The sequence below is a fragment of the Bos grunniens genome, chromosome 11 (assembly GCF_055505025.1).
Source record: "Bos grunniens cultivar Pamir isolate PY7600 chromosome 11, Bosgru_T2T1.0, whole genome shotgun sequence".
In the NCBI taxonomy this organism is placed as follows: domain Eukaryota; kingdom Metazoa; phylum Chordata; class Mammalia; order Artiodactyla; family Bovidae; genus Bos; species Bos grunniens.
The window spans coordinates 6370983-6390143 of NC_141175.1; the positions used below are offsets into that span (position 1 = coordinate 6370983).

Genomic DNA, 19161 nt, shown 5'->3' on the forward strand with positions numbered 1-19161 from the left:
GTGATTGTGAAATTCCTTTAGGGGTGGAAACAGACACCAGTTGAGCAGCACTGATTTACTCCAGGGTAGCAAACTTTTTTTTTTTGCTTTTTTGCTATGGTTGTCATATATTTAATGCCTTGTTATTAACTGCACAATATTTCTCTTTATGTCATCAGTCTTTTTTTCTTTAGCTGCTTTAAAAGTTCTTTTTGTATTTGGTTTTCAGAAGTTTAACTAAATGTGTTCAAGGGTGGTTTTCTGATATTTACTCTGTTTCAGAGTCACAGAGTTTATTGCATTTGTGGGTTCCAGTTTTTCAACAAATAAGAAAAAGCTTGGCCATTGTCTCTTCAAAAAATGTTCTCCTCTCCCATTCTGTCTCCTCTCCTTCGGGACTCTTGATGACACCTCGCTGAATTGCCGTACACTGTTGCACAGGTTACGGATGTTCTGTCCAATCTTTTTTTCCGTCTCCCTAAGCTTCAGTTTAGGTAATTTCTACTGACATGTTTTCAAGTTCATTGTTCTCCTGTAGTATTCCCTCTGCTGTTAAACGAATCATTTTCTATTTTGGATACTGTATTGAAACTTCAGATACGGATTGACTGTTTTCGTAATTCCCATTTCTCTGCTCAGATTCCTTATTCAACCATTCTTTTATTTTCCTGTAAATACCTGAGCACAATAGTTATTATACCTGCTTGTTCCAATGCGTGGGTCATCTGAAGGTTATTATTATTTTTTTGATGATTTCTAAAATATGACTGCAGGTCCCCCTTTTTGTTTTACCTCTTCATACATTACAAAATTTTTTTGTTAGGTACAGCAGGCTTACCATAGAAGAACAGTGTTGTGGTGACTGAGGACTGCTAATAATTTCCCCAGAGAGTGAGAGACCACTCTTTCATCTCTGTCCTAAAGTGAGGAGCTAATGGTTCACAGATTTAGAATGAACTCACCCCTGGTAAGCCCAGCACTGTCTTTGCTTAGGATTTGGGTTATTTGTTGTATACGTGCTGGAGCCTGGAGCCAGGAGGCAGCTGAGTTGCAGTGTCATCCTTGGGTTAAACAGTTCTAGGGAGCAGGAGGACGCAAGACTGCAAGTTCTTTCTGCTTTACCTGCTTACTCTTAGCAAAGGGTGGGAGGGGTGAATAGAGCAGTTTTACATTGAACCTGCAAGTCTTTCAGACTCCAGTCTTTTTTAAAGTAACTTTATTGGGATACAATGCACGTACCACACAACTCACTGATTTAAAGTATAAAATTCCACGGTTATGGTATATTACATCTAAGTTTTAAAAACTGAGGTAAAATATATACGACATAAAACTTACCATTTTAATCATTTTCTCATATACAGCCGAATGGCATTAATTATGTTCACAATGTTATGCAACAATTAATACTATGTCCAAAATTCTTTCATCACATGACCGAAATTCTATAACCAGTAACTCACTCTCTGGTCCCGCCTTCCCCCAGCCCCTGGTAGACTCTGATCTACTTTCCAGCTCTATGGATTTACCTATTCTAAGTATTTCATATAAGTGGAACCATATAATAGTTGTCCTTTTATCTATGGTTTATTTTACTTAACATAATGTATTCACAATTTATCTATCTGTGATGTGACATGAAGAACAACTTCATTCATTTTGAAGACTGAATAATATTCCACTGTATGAATATACCATATTTGGCTATCCAATCATCTACTGATGAACACTGAGCTGTTTCCATCTTTTGGCCATTGTGAATAATGCTGCAATGAGCGTTGGGGAACATGTGTCTGAGCACCATTTCTGGCTCATATGACAGAGTTGGACGATAAAGAAAGCTGAGCGCCAAAGAATTGATGTTTTTGAACTGTGGTGTTGGAGAAGACTCTTGAGAGTCCCTTGCACAGCAAGGAGATCAGTCCTGAGTGTTCACTAGAAGGACTGATGTTGAAACTGAAATTCCAATATTTTGGCCACCTGATGCAAAGAACTGACTCATCTGAAAAGATCCTGATGCTGGGAAAGATTGAGGGCAGGAGGAGAAGGGGACGACAGAGGATGAGATGGATGTATGGCATCACTGACTCGATGGAGGTGAGTCTGAGTGAACTCCGGGAGTTGGTAATGGACAGGGAGGCCTGGCGTGCTGCAGTCCATGGGGCTGCAAAGAGTTGGACACGACTGAGTGACTGAACTGATGACAGTTCTATGTTTAGCTTTTTGAGGAACCTGTTTTCCATAACTGCTGTACCATTTTCTGTTTCAACCAGAAGTACATGAAGGTTCCAGTCTCTTCATATCTTTGTCAATGCATGTTATTCTTTGGTTTGCTTTTAAATTATAGTCTTCCTAGTGAATGTGGAGTGGTGTCTCGTTGTGGTTTTGGTCCTCATTTTCCTAACGCTTCTAACACTATTGATCACCTTTCGTGTTTGTTGGTCACGTGTTTGCCCTCGTTGTTGCCAAGACTGTCCTCTGGCTTCTTACCCAGCCAGTATACTTCCTTCAGCAAGGCCTGTCTTCCACTTTTCGAAACCCAGTCCTGACAGTTACTCCCAGAGGCTGCTGTACCATCAAGCTCACCCACACCTAACTCCCCTCTCTAGAAATCAATTCGACAGGCTCTCTGCCATGCCTTGATAGGCCATGTGACAGATTATATTTTCCAAAGATGGTCACAGTAATATTTCCAGACCTAAATGCTCTTCTAGAGCAAGAGCTGAAGTTTAGTCCTCTCCCCTTGAGCTTGGTGGGAGTCTGTGACAGCCTTAAATAAGAAGATGCAGTATAAATGATGCTTGCAACTTCTGAGGATAGCTTCTGTATGGCTCCCTTTTTCTTGGAATAGTCTTCCTTGGAATCCAGCCACCATGTTGTAAGGAAGCCCAGGTCACACAGAGAAGCCACATATAGATGCCATGAGTTCCAGTTAAGGTGGGAAATAACCACCAAGCCAACCTCTAGAGAATGCTACTACATTTGGGGGTAATTTGTTAAACAGCACTAGATAATTCTAACACTCGTAAAACCAGTGTGATAGTCATACTAACTGGATTTTTCTTGGTTATGAAGAAAATGAAGTTCTATATCCTGGCCAGAATCTACCTTGTATCCTTAAAGTCTTCTGAGAATACCCCTACGACCTGAAAATTCATTCATTTTTACAACACTCATCTTGTGCTACCCATAGTCTGAAGCACTGGGGATACAGTAATGACTATAACAGATAAGGCCCCTGCCATGATAGGAAAAAAAAAAAAAAAAAACCCACTGATTTGAATTTCCAGCCTTTCCAATGGCAAACCTAATTTCTGTGAAAGAAGAACATGAAGTGGTGGTGGGGTGGGGGAATAACCATTATGGAGTTTATCACAGTATAGGCTTTAAATCTCTTGGCTCAAAGTATGCCTGTGAGAGAGAGAAAAAACTAAGGCCTGTGAAAGTCACCCATGCAGCTCTAATGTGTTCATTTTCACAGCCATATTTCACAATGTAGTAACATTCTATTACAGGATAATCTAAGTTTATCTGCCCAATGGTATATCCATAACCATTTGAGTTGCTTCCAGTCTGTAGTTTTTATTACACTGTATCCCGGTGCACAGATGAGTTTCTCTACAGAACAAACTAGGAGTGGAACTGCAGGGCTTTACCCGATCATGCCAGACTATTTTCCAAGGTGATTGTGCCAACATACCACCGACTAAGAGTGTATGTAAGCTCTGCTGCTTTGCACGCTCGCTGGCATTTGGTATTGCTGGGCTTTAAAACGTGTGCTGTCTTCCAGGAGGGTAGCTCTTTGAGGTTTTTGTTTCTGTTACTAATTCAGTTGAATATACTTATGGTCCTCTGGCTATCCTTTTTCAAAAAATATTTTATTTCTTTTTCTATATTGTGGCAAAATGTATATAAAACTTCCCATTTTAAGCTTCCCCTCCACTATGTGTCCAGGGCATGCACCAGGCATGGGCACAGGCCAAACGCCAAGCTCAGATAAACAAGGAGTTGCTCTGTCCCTGGCTCGTATGAGACAGGCACCACCAACCAGGTAGGGTGCACCATTTTAAGCATTTTACCTGTATGATTCAGGCATTAAGTACATTCCACAAAATTGTGTAACTAACACTATCCTTTTTTAAGAAGTCTCTCATCCATTTTCTATTGAGTTCACAAATCTTGTGTGTTCAGTTCAGTTCAGTCGCTCAGTAGTGTCCGACTCTTTGCAACCCCATGAATCACAGCACGCCAGGCCTCCCTATCCATCACCAACTCCCGGAGTTCACTCAAACTCATGTCCATCGAGTCGGTGATGCCATCCAACCATCTCATCCTCTGTCGTCCCCTTCTCCTCCTGCCCCCAATCCCTCCCAGCATCAGAGTCTTTTCCAATGAGTCAACTCTTCGCATGAGGTGGCCAGAGTATTGGAGTTTCAGCTTTAGCATCAGTCCTTCCAATGAGCACCCAGGACTGATTTCCTTTAGAATGGACTGGCTGGATCTCCTTGCAGTCCAAGGGACTCTCAAGAGTCTTCTCCAGCACCACAGTTCAAAAATATCAATTCTTCGGCGCTCAGCTTTCTTCACAGTCCAACTCTCACATCCATATATGACCACTGGAAAAACCATAGCCTTGACTAGACGGACCTTTGTTGGAAAAGTAATGTCTCTGCTTTTTAATATGCTATCTAGGAGAAGGAAATGGCAACCCACTCCAGTGTTCTTGCCTGAAGAATCCCAGAGACGGGGAAGCCTGGTGGCCTGCCGTCTATGGGGTCGCACAGAGTTGGACACAACTGAAGCGACTTAGCAGCAGTAGCAGCAGCAGGTTGGTCATAACTTTCCTTCCAAGGAGTAAGCGTCTTTTAATTTCATGGCTGCAATCACCATCTGCAGTGATTTTGGAGCCCCCCCAAAAATAAAGTCTGACACTGTTTCCACTGTTTCCCCATCTATTTCCCATGAAGTGATGGGACCAGATGCCATGATCTTCGTTTTCTGAATGTTGAGCTTTAAGCCAACTTTTTCACTCTCCTCTTTCACTTTCATCAAGAGGCTTTTTAGTTCCTCTTCACTTTCTGCTATAAGGATGGTGTCATCTGCATATCTAAGGGTATTGATATTTCTCCTGGCAATCTTGATTCCAGCTTGTGCTTCTTCCAGTCCAGCTTTTCTCATGATGTACTCTGCATATAAGTTAAATAAGCAGGATGACAATATACAGCCTTGACGTACTCCTTTTCCTATTTGGATCCAGTCTGCTGTTCCATGTCCAGTTCTAACTGCTGCTTCCTGACCTGCATACAAATTTCTCAAGAGGCAGGTCAGTGGTCTGGTATTCCCATCTCTTTCAGAATTTTCCACAGTTTATTGTGATCCACATAGTCAAAGGCGTTGGTATAGTCAATAAAGCAGAAATAGATATTTTTCTGGAACTCTCTTGCTTTTTCAATGATCCAACGGATGTTGGCAATTTGATCTCTGGTTCCTCTGCCTTTTCTAAAACCAGCTTGAACATCTGGAAGTTCATGGTTCACGTACTGCTGAAGCCTGGCTTGGAGAATTTTGAGCATTATTTTACTAGCATGTGAGACGAGTACAATTGTGCGGTAGTTTGAGCATTCTTTGGCATTGCCTTTCTTTGGGATTGGAATGAAAACTGACCTTTTCCAGTCCTGTGGTCACTGCTGAGTTTTCCAAATTTGCTGGCATATTGAGTGCAGTACTTTCACAGCATCATCTTTCAGGATTTGAAATAGCTCAACTGGAATTCCATCACTTTCACTAGCTTTGTTCATAGTGATGCTTTCTAAGGCCCACTTGACTTCACAGTCCAGGATGTCTTGCTCTAGGTGAGTGATCACACCATCGTGACTATCTTGGTCTTGAAGGTCTTTTTTGTACAGTTCTTCTGTGTATTCTTGTCACCTCTTCTTAATATCTTCTGCTTCTGTTAGGTCCATACCATTTCTGTCCTTTATCGAGCCCATCTTTGCATGAAATGTTCTTTTGGTGTCTCTAATTTTCTTGAAGAGCTCTCTAGTCTTTCCCATTCTGTTGTTTTCCTGTATTTCCTTGCATTGATCGCTGAGGAAGGCTTTCTTATCTCTTATTGCTATTCTTTGGAACTCTGCATTCAGATGGGTATATCTTTCCTTTTCTCCTTTGCTTTTCATTTCTCTTCTTTTCACAGCTATTTGTAAGGCCTCCCCAGACAGCCATTTTGCTTTTTTGCATTTCTTTTCCATGCGGATGGTCTTGATCCCTGTCTCCTGTACAATGTCACGAACCTCCATCCATAGTTCATCAGGCACTCTATCAGATCTAGTCCTTTAAATCTATTTCTCACTTCCACTGTATAATCGTAAGGGATTTGATTTAGGTCATACCTGAATGGTCTAGTGGTTTTTCCTACTTTCTTCAATTTAAGTCTGAATTTGCCAATAAGGAGTTCATGATCTGAGCCACAGTCAGCTCCTGGTCTTGTTTTGGCTGACTGTATAGAGCTTCTCCATCTTTGGCTGCAAAGAATATAATCAATCTGATTTCAGTGTTGACCATCTGGTAATGTCCAAGTGCAGAGTCTTTCTGTGGTCCGTCGCAGCCAGTGCGCTTCTCCGCTGTCCCAATCTTATGTGTAGCAAGCTCAATGAATTTTGGCATATAAGTGTTTATGATGTTCAACATTTAAGACATCAAACACTGTTAGTACTTTGGGTGGCTCCCCCAGACCTCACTTTTTATGTCCTAAGACTAATCAGCATTCTGATTTTGTGCATTACTTATCTAGAGTAGATACAGTCTGCTTATCTGGAGTAGATACACAGGTGTTCCATGTATCTAGTTTTGATAGAAAAGTGATTCTATGAACTTTCACTCCTGCTGTGAGTGTTTCTATTACAGCTGCTCTGCTTCCTCCCAGGTACTGGGGTACCACCAGCCGTTCAATTTTAGCCATTCTGGTGGGGGTGCAGTTGTCTTTTTTCCTTTTGACTTGTATTGTTTATATCTGAATATGATTACTCTGTTGGTTATATAGGCTACAATTTTCCTATTTCATGGCTTGTTTTACCCTAAAATTAAGAAAGCTGTAATTTTAGCGAGGTCACATTTTCCTTCTGCCTGAAGAATATCCTTTAGAATTTCCTTCAGGTCTGCTGGGCATATATCCTCTCAGGATCTGCCCGAAAAGTGTCTTGATTTCACCTCATTATGTACAGATGTTTTTTTTTTTTTTTTGCATTTTACAGATTTTTTGGGGGGTTCAAAAATTCTGGGTAGATAGGTTATGTCTGGCTTTCATTGCCACCATTGAGAACTCTGCTGTTAGTCCAAGCGTTGCTGCCTTGAAGGGAACCTGTCCTTTTTCTGAGTGCTTTTAATATTTTATATTGGTAGTTCCACAGTTTCACTATGGCAGGTCTTAGATTCAATTTCCTTTTATACATTCTGCTTGGTATATGTTGGACTTCAGAATCTATGGGTTACTATTTGCTGTTGGTTTTAGAAATCTTATCTTTTTCTCTTCTAATAGCATACATTCTTTTTCTTCTCCTTCTGATTAAATGTACATTAGATTTTCTCTTTTAGCGTTTTTGCTTTCTCTTTTGTATTTTCCATCTTTTATGCTCTCCATGATGAATTCCAGATAACCTACTCTGACCTTCTAGTTCAAGGGTCAGCAACCTCCAGCCCATGGGCCAAATCTAGCCTGCCGTCTGTTTTTATAAATAAGGCTTCATGGGAAAATAACTGTCCTCAGTCTCTCATGTGGCTGCTTTTGTGCCACAACGGTGGAGTTGAGTAGTTGCGACAGAAGCAGTATAAGCTCTCAGAGTCTAAAATATTCATTATCTGGTCCTTCACAGAGAAAGTTCTCTGATCTGTGATCTAGTATATTACTATTCTCTTCAGCTGGGTCTGATCTGCTGAGTTAAAATTTTAATTGTAACAGTTTCCTTGAAGTTCTATTCCTTTCTTTTTCCAAGCTGCTATGACTCTTCTTGTAACTTCTGATTCTTGACTGGTATTTTCAAGTTTGTCCTTTATTTCTTTGCAACATGTAAAACACAGCTGTTTTATATTCTAGGGAGTCTTTGCAAATGTGTGTCTCATGTTTGTTCTGGCTCTTGATCATAGCTCCTTATTTCCTGCTGTGACGAATTTACGTGTGGGAATCAATGTCCTTAAAAATTACTGGAGGCCTAGAGTCACTCTTCTTCAGTGTGGCCTGTGCTGTCCCGCCAGACGTCTTGGAGACACTACCATCCCTGGAGCAGGTCAGGCTGCGTGTTTATTACAAGACCAGAGAGGTGCAGTCACAGCTGACCATGACAGGGGCTCTTCAGCCCTCCCACTTTGCACATGCCCGGGAGAGTGAAGCCTGCCCCTCTGTCCTTTGGGGTTGGTAACACAGGAAGTCCGAGTGCTCTCAGACTAGTGATGCTCTCAGGGCAGAACTGGCTTCTGTGCGCCACTCACTTCTACAAGTTCCCATTTCGCCTCTAATAAGGTGTGGTAAAATACCTTGTTAGCTTATAAGTGCTTTCCAATCTATGGTTTATTTGGTTTATCTAGCCATTTTTAGCTGTTTTCACTGGGGAACTTGAAAATCAAAAGTTCTGTTTCTTTCTGTCAAAGATCACTGACTAGGGCAGAGCCCATCTTCTTAGGAGAAAGGTGAAAAAGAAAATCTCCTACTGAGGACTTGGAAGAAGCATATAACATGGCCACCACTTTCTCCAGCTTCTGCACAAACGTCAATTCTACCTTTAGAAAGTCAGTCATTTCCAATATGTCAGAGCACCTTTCTTCGGAAGGACTCCTTGTGAAGGTCCTTGATCTAAAAGCAGCATCTGCCTGCCAATGCAGGGGACACAGGTTCGATCCCTGGTCTGGGAAGATTCCACATGCCAGGGGGGCAACTAAGCTCCTGCGCCACAACTACTGAGCCTGTGTATCTAGAACCTGTGCTCCGCAACAAGAGAAGCCATTGCCATGAGGAGCCTGCACACTGCAACTAGAGAGTAGCCCAAGAGCAGCAACAGAGACCCAGTGCAACCAAAACCAAAATAATTAATTACAAATAAATAAATAAAAGCAGCTGGACTGGGGACTTCCCTGGTGGTCCAGCGGCCAAGACTCTGCACGTCCAATGCAGGGAGCCCAGGTTCAATCCCTGGTCAGGGAACTAGGTCCCGCGTGCTGCAACTAAAGATTCTGCATGCCACAACTAAGATCTGAAGCAACCAAGTACATAAACAAATATTTACAAACAAACAAAAGTAAAAGCAGCTGGCTTCTATAACAGTAAATTTAACCCCTTTGGGTTCTCAGTGTTCTCATCTGTCAAATGGGGATAATGACAGCACTTGCCTTATTCAAGCACTGATGATTTTAAGTCTATGTGTGTGCATCACTAAAAACCAGGCCCAGCACACAGATAACCACTAGCCAGACAATCACCAAAAGGAGCTCCTGGACTACATGTTGCTTAGCACAGGGGCCATACACAATTTCTGTTGCATATTCTTATTATTGTTTAAACAACCACTTCAAAAAAAAAATGGGCCGAGGAGCAGATTTCGATTACAGGCCATAGATGCCAATCCCTGACGTCACAATAGGCAGAAGATTGACAGAAACCAGGCAATGTGCTTTAAAACACTTTCCGAGAGGACTTTCAAACGAGGATCAACACTGGAATGATTCTCTCAAATCAGAAGCAGAGACTTTTGTGCCCCCAATGAAGCTACGGAAGGCAGAGCTTGAGAACCTCAGCGTTGTTTGCTGGACACACAACACATTACATCCTATATACAGGCACAACGCAAACGGGACTGATTGTGTTGGCCCGAATAGAGGCAAATATCCACATTACCTGGCCAAAGACTGTTCCACTGGTACTGGCTGCTTGACCAAACAAAGAACCAGTATTACTAGACCCAAAACCTATAAAATAAAAGAAAACAGAAGTTTAATTCGAATGAAACTTCTATACATCAAAGTTTTGTTTTTTGGTTTTTAAATGCCATTCAGGTATGTGAAAGTACCTCAGAATAAATCATTTCAAGAGTAAAATCTGTTTCCCTACCAAGGAAATGGAGAAAATTACGGGCAAATAGTTTTGAAACCTTTTTTTTCACTGTTGAAATTTTATAACAGTTAAAAAAAAAGTCTCAAAGCCTCAGGGACTGAATCCTTGTCTCTACCAAACCCCAGGGGGTGGGGTTGAGGATTCTGAGTAGCTTTTCCCTAGACTCATAGCTGCTAAGAAGTGTTTCCAATGACTGACTTAATATCATGAGTATGACTACTCTCTGGTTTCCTCTAATCTCAAGCGCCAGATTCTTTCAGAGCTGTTTATCTTCCTTCTAGGTGCTGGGTTGAACGGGGCCTGGGAAACCAGGCAGAACTATATATTGTAACAGAAGAGCCCCAGACAAGGAGCTAGACAGCAAGAGTTCCAGTCTTAATTCCTGCTACTGGCCTGGGTAGGGGAGCTCAGGCAGGTCTCAGTGCCTCAATCACAGCTGGAGGAGGCTGTGCAGGCATCTTTCCTCCTAGTTATCACAGGAAGGAAGAGTTTTTCAGAGGTTCTCGGTTGTATTGAAATAGTTTTGATTGCAGACAAGGATTCTCAAGTTTTGACTGCAGAACAAAAGATGCGCTAGAGATAGGTAAATATCCTATTCTCTTTTAAGACCCACAAGGCCTTGTCTCTGCCTGTGCTTTAGACCAACCCGCCACACTTCCCATCACTCAAGCAGGCTGACCAGCCTCTGCACAAGGCACTAGGTGGATCTCAAAACTCTCGGGCATCACTGTGTCTTGCATCCTTTATTGTAGTGGAACATACTGGGAGTTCAGCAAATAGTTATTGAAGACAGGAAGGAACAGACTTCCTTTCTAATAAATTATGAGCCAGCTTCAAATACATTCTCATCAAAGGAATGAACTAGCAGTTGTTTGTAACCCTGCCCACCAAGAAGTCAATGACCTTTGATTCCCCCCTCACCCTCTGAGCCTGACTGCTAAAGAAATGCCTTTCATAAGATAACCATGGAGAAAGGAAGATTAGAAAAGATTCTGGGAGTGTCCCATCTATTGGTTTTTGGAGTAAAAGCAGCTGCTAAGATGGGACATGCAATAGTGAGGATTATGTTTTACTTGAAAAAACTATAAAACTTAAATGATTTTTAAAAAATTATACTGAAAATAGAAAAAAAACCCAACTTTTCAAATGTCACTATCTGCTCTTCTAGGATGCAAGATGGTGTCAGAAGACAATGAAACAAAGGGCTAGGGTGAGGAGCTCTGGAGTCTGGGTCTGGTTCCACCACTGGCACCGAAAGACATTAGATCAGTCACCTCCAGGCTTGACAGTTTTGGACATAATGACCTCTAAAACACCTTCCAAATTTAACATTTCATACTCATGAATCATTCATTACTTGCCATGACTTTAAACTTGTTTTTCTCCCCCATGAAATTGGCACTCTGGTGGAGAACTTGCGGAGAAGCAAGACTGGAGCCACAGTGATTAGACCAAAGAAACGCCCAGGGCCGCCAGTGTCCAAGCCCTCTTACAGACTTTACAGAACCTCTTCTGTTTTCCCTCACTTCCTTTTCATTTCCAAAGCAATGTAGACTTGTTGCAAATGTTTCATATACGGAGGACAACCAAGGAAAAATCTCCTGTAAGTTCTTACCTGAAGCTTGACAGAAGCTAAAGCCAGAGGATGATGCTGTTGTGGTGGCGGCCGAGGTGCCACCAAACACGGAGCCTCCCTGCCCAAAGCCAGGACTCTGACCAAAAGCAGGAGGGTTGTTCTGGCCAAAGAGCCCACCTCCGTTGTTTGTAGATGACTGTCCAAAAGAGAAGGAGCTGGAGCTACTGGTGCTCGAAGAGGCTCCGAAGACATTCCCGCTGGTGGACGTAGGGGTGGAGGACACGGACTGACCAAAAGCAGGCACAGAGCTGAACCCAGGCTGACTGAAGGAAAAGCTGCTCGTGGGGCTGCTGGTCGACTGCCCGAAGGCCGGGGCCTGCCCAAAGCCCGGCTGTCCGAAGACCCCTGGGGTGGAGGTGCCAAAGGCAGGGCTGCCAAACCCTGAGCTGCTGACCTGTGGCGCGGCGGCCGCTGTGCTGGCCATGCTGCCTGTCTGCTGCCCAAACAGGCTGGGGGCAGTGCTGGCGGCCACGTGCCCAAACATGGGGGTCGCCGAAGGGGCGGTGGCTGTGTGGCTGGTGAGCTGGCTGAAAGCCGAGCTGGAACTGGCAGCGGAAGGCTGAGTGAAGACAGAGGAGTCATAAGTGGCCATCCCAAACACCGGGGTCTCCGTGGCTGGGCCTGGAGCAGCACTGCAAACAGCACTGGAGGTGGTGGCAGGTCTGGATGTTTCTGGGGCCACAGGGATGCTGCTTGAGGCTCCAGGTGCTGAGATGGTGGCTGGCCCAGGCACAGAGACGGTGGGGCCTGGGGACGGCAGTTCCGTCTTGACGTCTGGGACCCCAGGGGCTGCTGGAGCAGCCTCAGCCGTAGACACCAGGACACTGGTACTGGCCGCTTCGGTGCTAGGGCTGCTGACGGCAGGCTGGGTAAGAACAGGCTCTTTCTTCCCAGAGTCGGGAGTTTGAAGCGGAGCCTGGGGAAGCGGGGTTGGTGGCTGCTGCCCCAGGAGGGAGGCAGTTGATGCCGAGGCCTCATTACTGCCTGGCTTCTCGGGCAGAGCTGATGACGCGGCTGCTTCTGAGCTTTTACCAGAGCCCGTGGGCAGGGTGGGGGCAGACCCTGAGCTCAGGGGGCTGCCAAACGGCAAGGTGGGGAGTGACGTGGGCAGGGGCGTGGCGGTGGACTGCGGGGTGGAGGAGGGTGCTGTGCTGCTCGTTGGTTGGCCTCCAAATGAAAAGCTGGTCTTGCTACCACTGAAAAACAGGCCCCCAAAACTGATCGCCCCGGAGGAGCCTGCACTGGTGAGTGGCAGGTTGCCAAAGACGCCCGTTGAGGAGCTGCTGGGGCTGGGACTGGCTGCTGCTGTTGGTGCCGCCGCAGAGGTGGACTCGGGGGGCTCTGCAGGCTTCCCCAGCGCCGCAGGGCTGGGAGAACTGAACCCGGAGGGGGCGGCAGGGGTCTTGGTGGGCTGTGCACCGGCACTGGTCACGCCTGGGGACGGCGCCTTGCTGGCTGGCTTGGTGGGCTCGTCTGCTTGGCCGACCCGCAATCCTGAGAAACTTCCCAGAGTCTCTCCCGCCAGGGAGCTTGGGAACAGCAGCTCACCCAGCTTGGACGGTGGCGCCTCCAGCTTGCCAGCAGGGGTGGAGAGAGAAATTCCAGAAGGGGCTGCAGGTCTGCTGCTGGATGGGGCGGACTCTCCTGGCGTGGCACCAGCTGCTCCCGTGCTACCTGATGTCATCGTCCCCGTGGAAGGTAAGCTTTCAGGAACGGTCTCATAGAAAGGCTTGCCTCCCCCGCCAAAGGAGAACGCATCAAGCTGGCTTGACTCTTTGGTGGGGGGTGCTGACCCTGGCAAGAAAAAGAAATTAGGAGATGGGTTGGCTGTCACAAAATATGACCGATCACAGCCTCACTGACTTCTCTAAGCCAGGGCCTCTCTCCTCACTTGACCTCATCAGGACAGCCTGTTCTGACAGCACCGTCCTTGACGGGGACAGAATGTGTGCTTCTCCGTGGGGACATGACCTCTGAGTTGTCTCACTGAGGTGAGACGAACGCACGTTCTTTTTATCACCATTAAGTCACAACAAACACACCTATATCTAGAGTACCTGAAGTTAACCTAGTTGTCCACAAGAGAAACGAAAAGACCTCAGGCACATTTCCTCCCGCGTGTGTGTCTCAGGAATAACATTCTCAGCACATGCTAGCCTATGGACCTCTTCTTGACAAGACAAGGAATTGATTCCATATGGTAGTTTTTCCTTTGCTTTTATGGACAAAGTGTCAAGCCACAGGTCATCTTTCTTACCTACAATTAAGGGCTACTTCCTAGTGCTCTCCTCACAGAGTGCTCTCACAGTGGCACTGTGGTCTGCTGGGCAAGGACATGAGGGGCTGAGGCTGAGGGCTCTGCCACTTGCTGGCTGTGCCACTCTGGAAAAGTTAATTGACTTCTCTGGGCTTCAGTGTCTCCATTTGGAAGACAGATAATAATAGCCACACCTCATAGAGTTGTTGCAAAGATGAAATAAAATGTAGGTAAAGTACTCACAAAGCCTGGTCAAAAAAGTGGTCAACAAAGAAGACTAAAATTTGATATTTATAAACGGAAACTGGTCTGTTGCAAGTGCCAGACTTTTAAGAAGTCTGGCTATCACAAACGCCTGGGAGCACTGCAAAGGCCCTGCTATCTGCAGGTAGCTTCCAGAAACCCCGCTTTGTGTCACTGGCGTTGTACTGAGTTGCTTGTGATTTTGGATTGCTGTCTGTTCTGGTATTAATGACAATGGTTATGGAATTTCTGTTGTGTTTTATTCCTAATGTATTTCATTTAGGATTTCTGACAATTATTTTGTTCTTGCCAATCTTTTTATACCATTGAGCTGTTTTTCTTTTAGAAAGTGAGACTGGGGAGAGGAGTGGGCCTCAACGGTATTCTGCCACATCTAAGTGGGCAGAACCGTTTAGGAATCACTGCTCCAGACAGAAAAGATAGAATGAAATCAACAACCTTTTAAGTGCCGCACAAAGACTGGGTTTAGGATGTCTGGTATGCTTTCAGCTCCCGAATATCCCTCTAGCAGATTTTAAGAGATCCCTTTTTTACCAAAAAACGTTCATCACTTGGGCTGACACAAAGAAAAGCACTCATAAAAATAGGTGCTGAAGGAAAAGTTGAAAGATGGTCATTGTCTTATTTATTATAGGAAAACCTGGAAAAAGCCTGAACCGTCCAAGAGGGGGATGGTTAAATAAATTATGGCACATCCGCAAGACATTTAAACAAGACTCATTAATATTGGAAAACTCACAAGGATTGTGTTAAATGAAAAGGTAGAAGCAAAAACCCCAAAAGGAAATAGAACTGCAATGGTTAAGGGTACAATGTGTGATTCTAGAACATATTACTTTAATAAAAAATATAAACACTTATAATAAAAGCTTTCTTTTTAAAACAGAAGTAAACTCATTTACTTTGAACTGAGAACTTGAAGGCACTTAAAAAATACATCTGGTTTCTAATAGGTCCTCAAAGTCTTTTAAACATTAAAAACATGCTGGGAGATGTCGGTCTGAGCTTCCCAGCTGGCTCAGTGGTAAAGAATTTGCCTGCAACGCAAGAGACTCAGGTTCGATCCCCAGGTCGGGAAAATCCCCAGGAAAAGGAAATGGCAACCAACTCCCGGAAAATGCCATGGACAGGAGGAGTCTGGCGGGCTACAGTCCATGGGGCTGCAAGAGTTAGACGCGACGCAGTGACTGAACAGCAACAACAGATGTTGGCAGATGCACCGACATGCACGAGACAAGTGTGCTTCCTGATAGGTTATCAAGGAAAAAAGATGCGTTTAGTCTTTCATTTCTGTAGTACTGTGTGTGTGTTCAGTCACTCAGTCCTGTCGGACTCCATGGACTGTAGCCCACCAGGCTCCTCTGTCAATGGAATTTCCCAGGCAAGAATACTGGAGTGGGTTGCCATTTCCTCTTCCAAGGGATCTTCCCAACCCAAGGATCGAACCAGCATCTCTGTGTCTCTCCTGCCTTGGCAGGTGGATTCTTTACCATTGCCTATCTCAACCTACAAATTGATACAATTTTGACTTCATTTAAAAATTTTTTTTAAATTATGGAAGTATGATAACACTTTACAGGAAACTGGGAAAATACAGAACAAAGTTACATATAGTTTCACTACATATTATGATTATTAAAAATTGATATAATTTTAAATACCATAAGACAAAGATGGAGAAAGAAATTTTAATTTGCATGTAAACATTCACATTTAAAGCACAGCCTTGCCTTTCTCAAAGCAAACCCTTTCTGAGTTTTTAACTATGAAGACAAAAGTCATTCCCTAGTTTCTAAAATCTAGCCTATTTCTAATGCATAATATCAACACCAAGTTCACTGCAGATACTTTAAGCAAGATGCGGCAGCAAGTAAAATGTCAACCAACCTGCCCCCCTCAAACCTGCACTTGTTTAGAGGGAAACACCAAAGTGAGGCGACTCTGCAGAGACTGTACCTTGTGTGGCAGTGAAGTTAGAAGACGGTGTTGGTGTGACTATCCCAAAATTAAAGCCAGTCCTAGGGGGTGGAAGAAAAGAAGTTAAAAATGAACAGACTTAAGGCACAACATTGCCCTTTTAACAGTACATTTTATAATTCATTCACATAATCTACTCTCCAGGGACCTGCAATCCATAGATAAATATCAACAAGCACATTGACTCTGAAGCAGCAGAGCAGAGCTCTCAAAGCTGGGGTGGTGGGGAGGGGAAGCGATTTGTGCGTGAGGTGAGAGGGGAGCAGCAAGTGAGGAGGCCTTGGCGGAACATCCAGGCTTTCCATGGTAGAGGGGGTGGGGACCTATTTCAAGGAAAGTGAAGGAGCACTAGGACTGTGCCTTGGGATGGTGGCCAGAGCGGGTGTCTTGCCTAGTGAGGGAGACGGGACGGGCTAGATGAGGAGGAGCCTATGACCCACCCAGGGAGCACATCAGGACAGCACATGCCACTGGGGGAGACAACAGACAGTATGAAATGGAAGCCACCGTCTCTGCTGTTCGGATAAAACGCTTAGTCCTTGGCTGGGAAATTTGGTTCAAAAACTTTAAAAAAAAAATTTTGGTTGCACCAAGTGGCTTGTGGGATCTCACTTCCCTGACCCACACCGCACCCAGCCCACAGAAATGAAAGCGCTGTAGCTGTACCCTAACCATTAGGCTGCCAGGAAACGTCCCTCAAAAACCTTTCCGACTCTTTTCATCCTCTCCTCTCTTTCTGTACATTTTCTTCACACTGTGAGTGAAGACACTACAGCCAAAGAAGAAAACCCAGCACCAGTTAAGCCAGAATGGAGTACTCATTCTGAGAAAAGTTCAAATAGCAAATTAAAAACTATTGGATTGGTCAAAAAGTTCATTTGGGTGTTTCTGTAAGATGTTATGGAAAACCCCAAATGAACTTTTTGGCCAACCTGATAAAAAGCTTTAAAACAGAAGGGGCCAAGCATATCAAACAGAGTAACAGTAAAGAGTAGAGTTAGGTTTCTTTTTTTAAATTCGTCACTGGCTTCATCAAATGGTCCAAGACCACCTAAGATGTGTTAAATATTTTTTCACCTTAAAAAAAAAAGAAAACAAATCTCTTTCTTTGTCTCAACTCTGGTAAAGAAATTTGATGTAACAGAGGTAAGCAACTGACCCATGACCCAAACCTCTGCAGGTTATTTTAAAGACGGGAAGAAGATTATCAGGTTCACAGAAGTAAAGATTAATTAAAAGATGCAATAGCTCCTGGAACTGACCTACTCTCTAAAATTGTGCTCCAAACTACCTTTGGGGAGTAGAAAACATAATGATTTACAGGAAAATATATATAATGTCCCCCTTGAAATTCTATTCAAACACCCTCCTTTCTCGTAATGTGTTAGGCAGAAGGGTGTTCAAGAAACAAACTCACAGCAGGGAAAAGAGACTGTGGTTAGTGTGATTCCAGTTACAAAGCATAAACTGGAAGAGCTTGAGGCTTTTCTAACGGAACTGAATGTGCAACCCTTCACGGTGAAAACAATCTTTGGATGAGTATTTATCTCAGCCACACAGAGACTAACTCCACCCCAAGCAGAGAGAGGCTCTGCCAACTCTCACCGGTTTCATGATGAGTGTTCACAGCATAGTGAAAAGGTACACCCCCTCCAACGTTAATAAGAACTTCCTTTGGACTGAGGGTTAGAAGACCCTTTTGTTTTTAAAAGTAACTCAATTTGACAAGTACAGACATCATCACTTTTAAAAAAATGAAACAGAAATGGACTTCCGCACATCTATATAAAACCCAAATTCTTAAATGGCCACTGTTTTGATTGCTCAGCAGTCTAGTACAACATGACCCCTCAGGGCAGCGAAGCCAATCCAAGGTCTCACCCAGCTGCCAGATGGTGTCAGAATGAAAAGATCTGTGTGATAAACTAGAGCAACCACAGACCCACTACCCAAACAAGCCTTATCCTAAACAACAAAACAAACAAGTCAGTAAGAACACACATATAGAATTGAACGGAAAAGGGGAAACAGATTTATATTAGGACACTAAGCTACTCCCACTATCATTAAATGTGTCATTGTGGAGATAAGAACTCTGGCTTCATATAAGTATACCCACTGACTATAAGATTTGAGAAGCAATCTATAAGGATGCTGGTGATCTGCCACAAAACTTAAGTTCACAACTGACCCTGATGAAAATGAGAAAGGCTTGCTGAACTGCCCAACAGTAGACGGGGTAGAAGTCACAGCTGTTTCTATCTTGGTTGCCACTGGTCCTGGAATTAGGGGAAAAAAATAAGAGCATTACAAAAAACCAAACACCATTTTAGTTTAATTCTCTGCGGCACTGAATGCGTAGTGCCGTGCAAAGTGCAGCCCCAGGTCACGTGCTTCCTGTAGGTCGGCAGTCAAGGGGCGAGTGAGGACTCAGCCGTGCTCACGGTCTCTGAATGGGCTCTCTGGCTCCATCACTGTCAATTTCAAACCAAGGCATGCCACTTTACCTTTCCAGGAAAGACCTCAAAGTAACTGGAGTGCAGTTCAAATCTAAGGCTTTAAAAGTAGATTTTGCAAATACTGAAATGTGATATATATCAAAGGAAAAGAAACTCCAAGGGGAAACAGGTCATGTGAAATATCTCTGAGTAGCAACTTCACGGCTATTGGCTTTCTTGCCGCATCTCTGTATTTTCCAGAGACTTCTTGTATTACTATTAGTTAATCACAGGTCTGCTTCTTTGTTTTTTATTACAGAGGTAACTCGACTGCTGTCACACAGAGAAATGTGGAGAGTTAAAGTGTAATCCGTCATCTTCCCCACATCTGGTGTACTGTGGCTGCTTGCTAACAGGCTGGGGCATTACCCACACTCTCTCCCCCACCTTTCCCTCTCTTTCTAAAAGGAGAAGGGGGCTGGGGGAATGATATTTGAGAAGCCCAAATCAAACC

The 19161-nt window shown here is 44.0% G+C and overlaps 1 protein-coding gene and 1 non-coding gene across 4 annotated transcripts in view; both read right to left on the minus strand.

The window, feature by feature from the left end:
- The window catches only part of NUP214 (nucleoporin 214), a 90135-nt gene that overhangs the window by 18887 nt on the left and 52087 nt on the right, over positions 1-19161 (minus strand). For all 3 annotated transcript variants that reach the window (XM_086324506.1, XM_086324505.1, XM_086324507.1), the window contains exons 27-30: positions 18401-18488; positions 16189-16250; positions 11691-13505; positions 9860-9930 (exon numbers count right to left, since the gene is read on the minus strand). In XM_086324506.1, coding sequence (XP_086180632.1) covers positions 9860-9930; positions 11691-13505; positions 16189-16250; positions 18401-18488 — 2036 coding nt within the window. The remainder of the gene's footprint in view (positions 1-9859; positions 9931-11690; positions 13506-16188; positions 16251-18400; positions 18489-19161) is intronic.
- Positions 3922-4040, minus strand: LOC147362393 (small nucleolar RNA SNORA48). Its single transcript, XR_015137513.1, has one exon. It is a non-coding gene; the product is annotated as a small nucleolar RNA SNORA48 (small nucleolar RNA).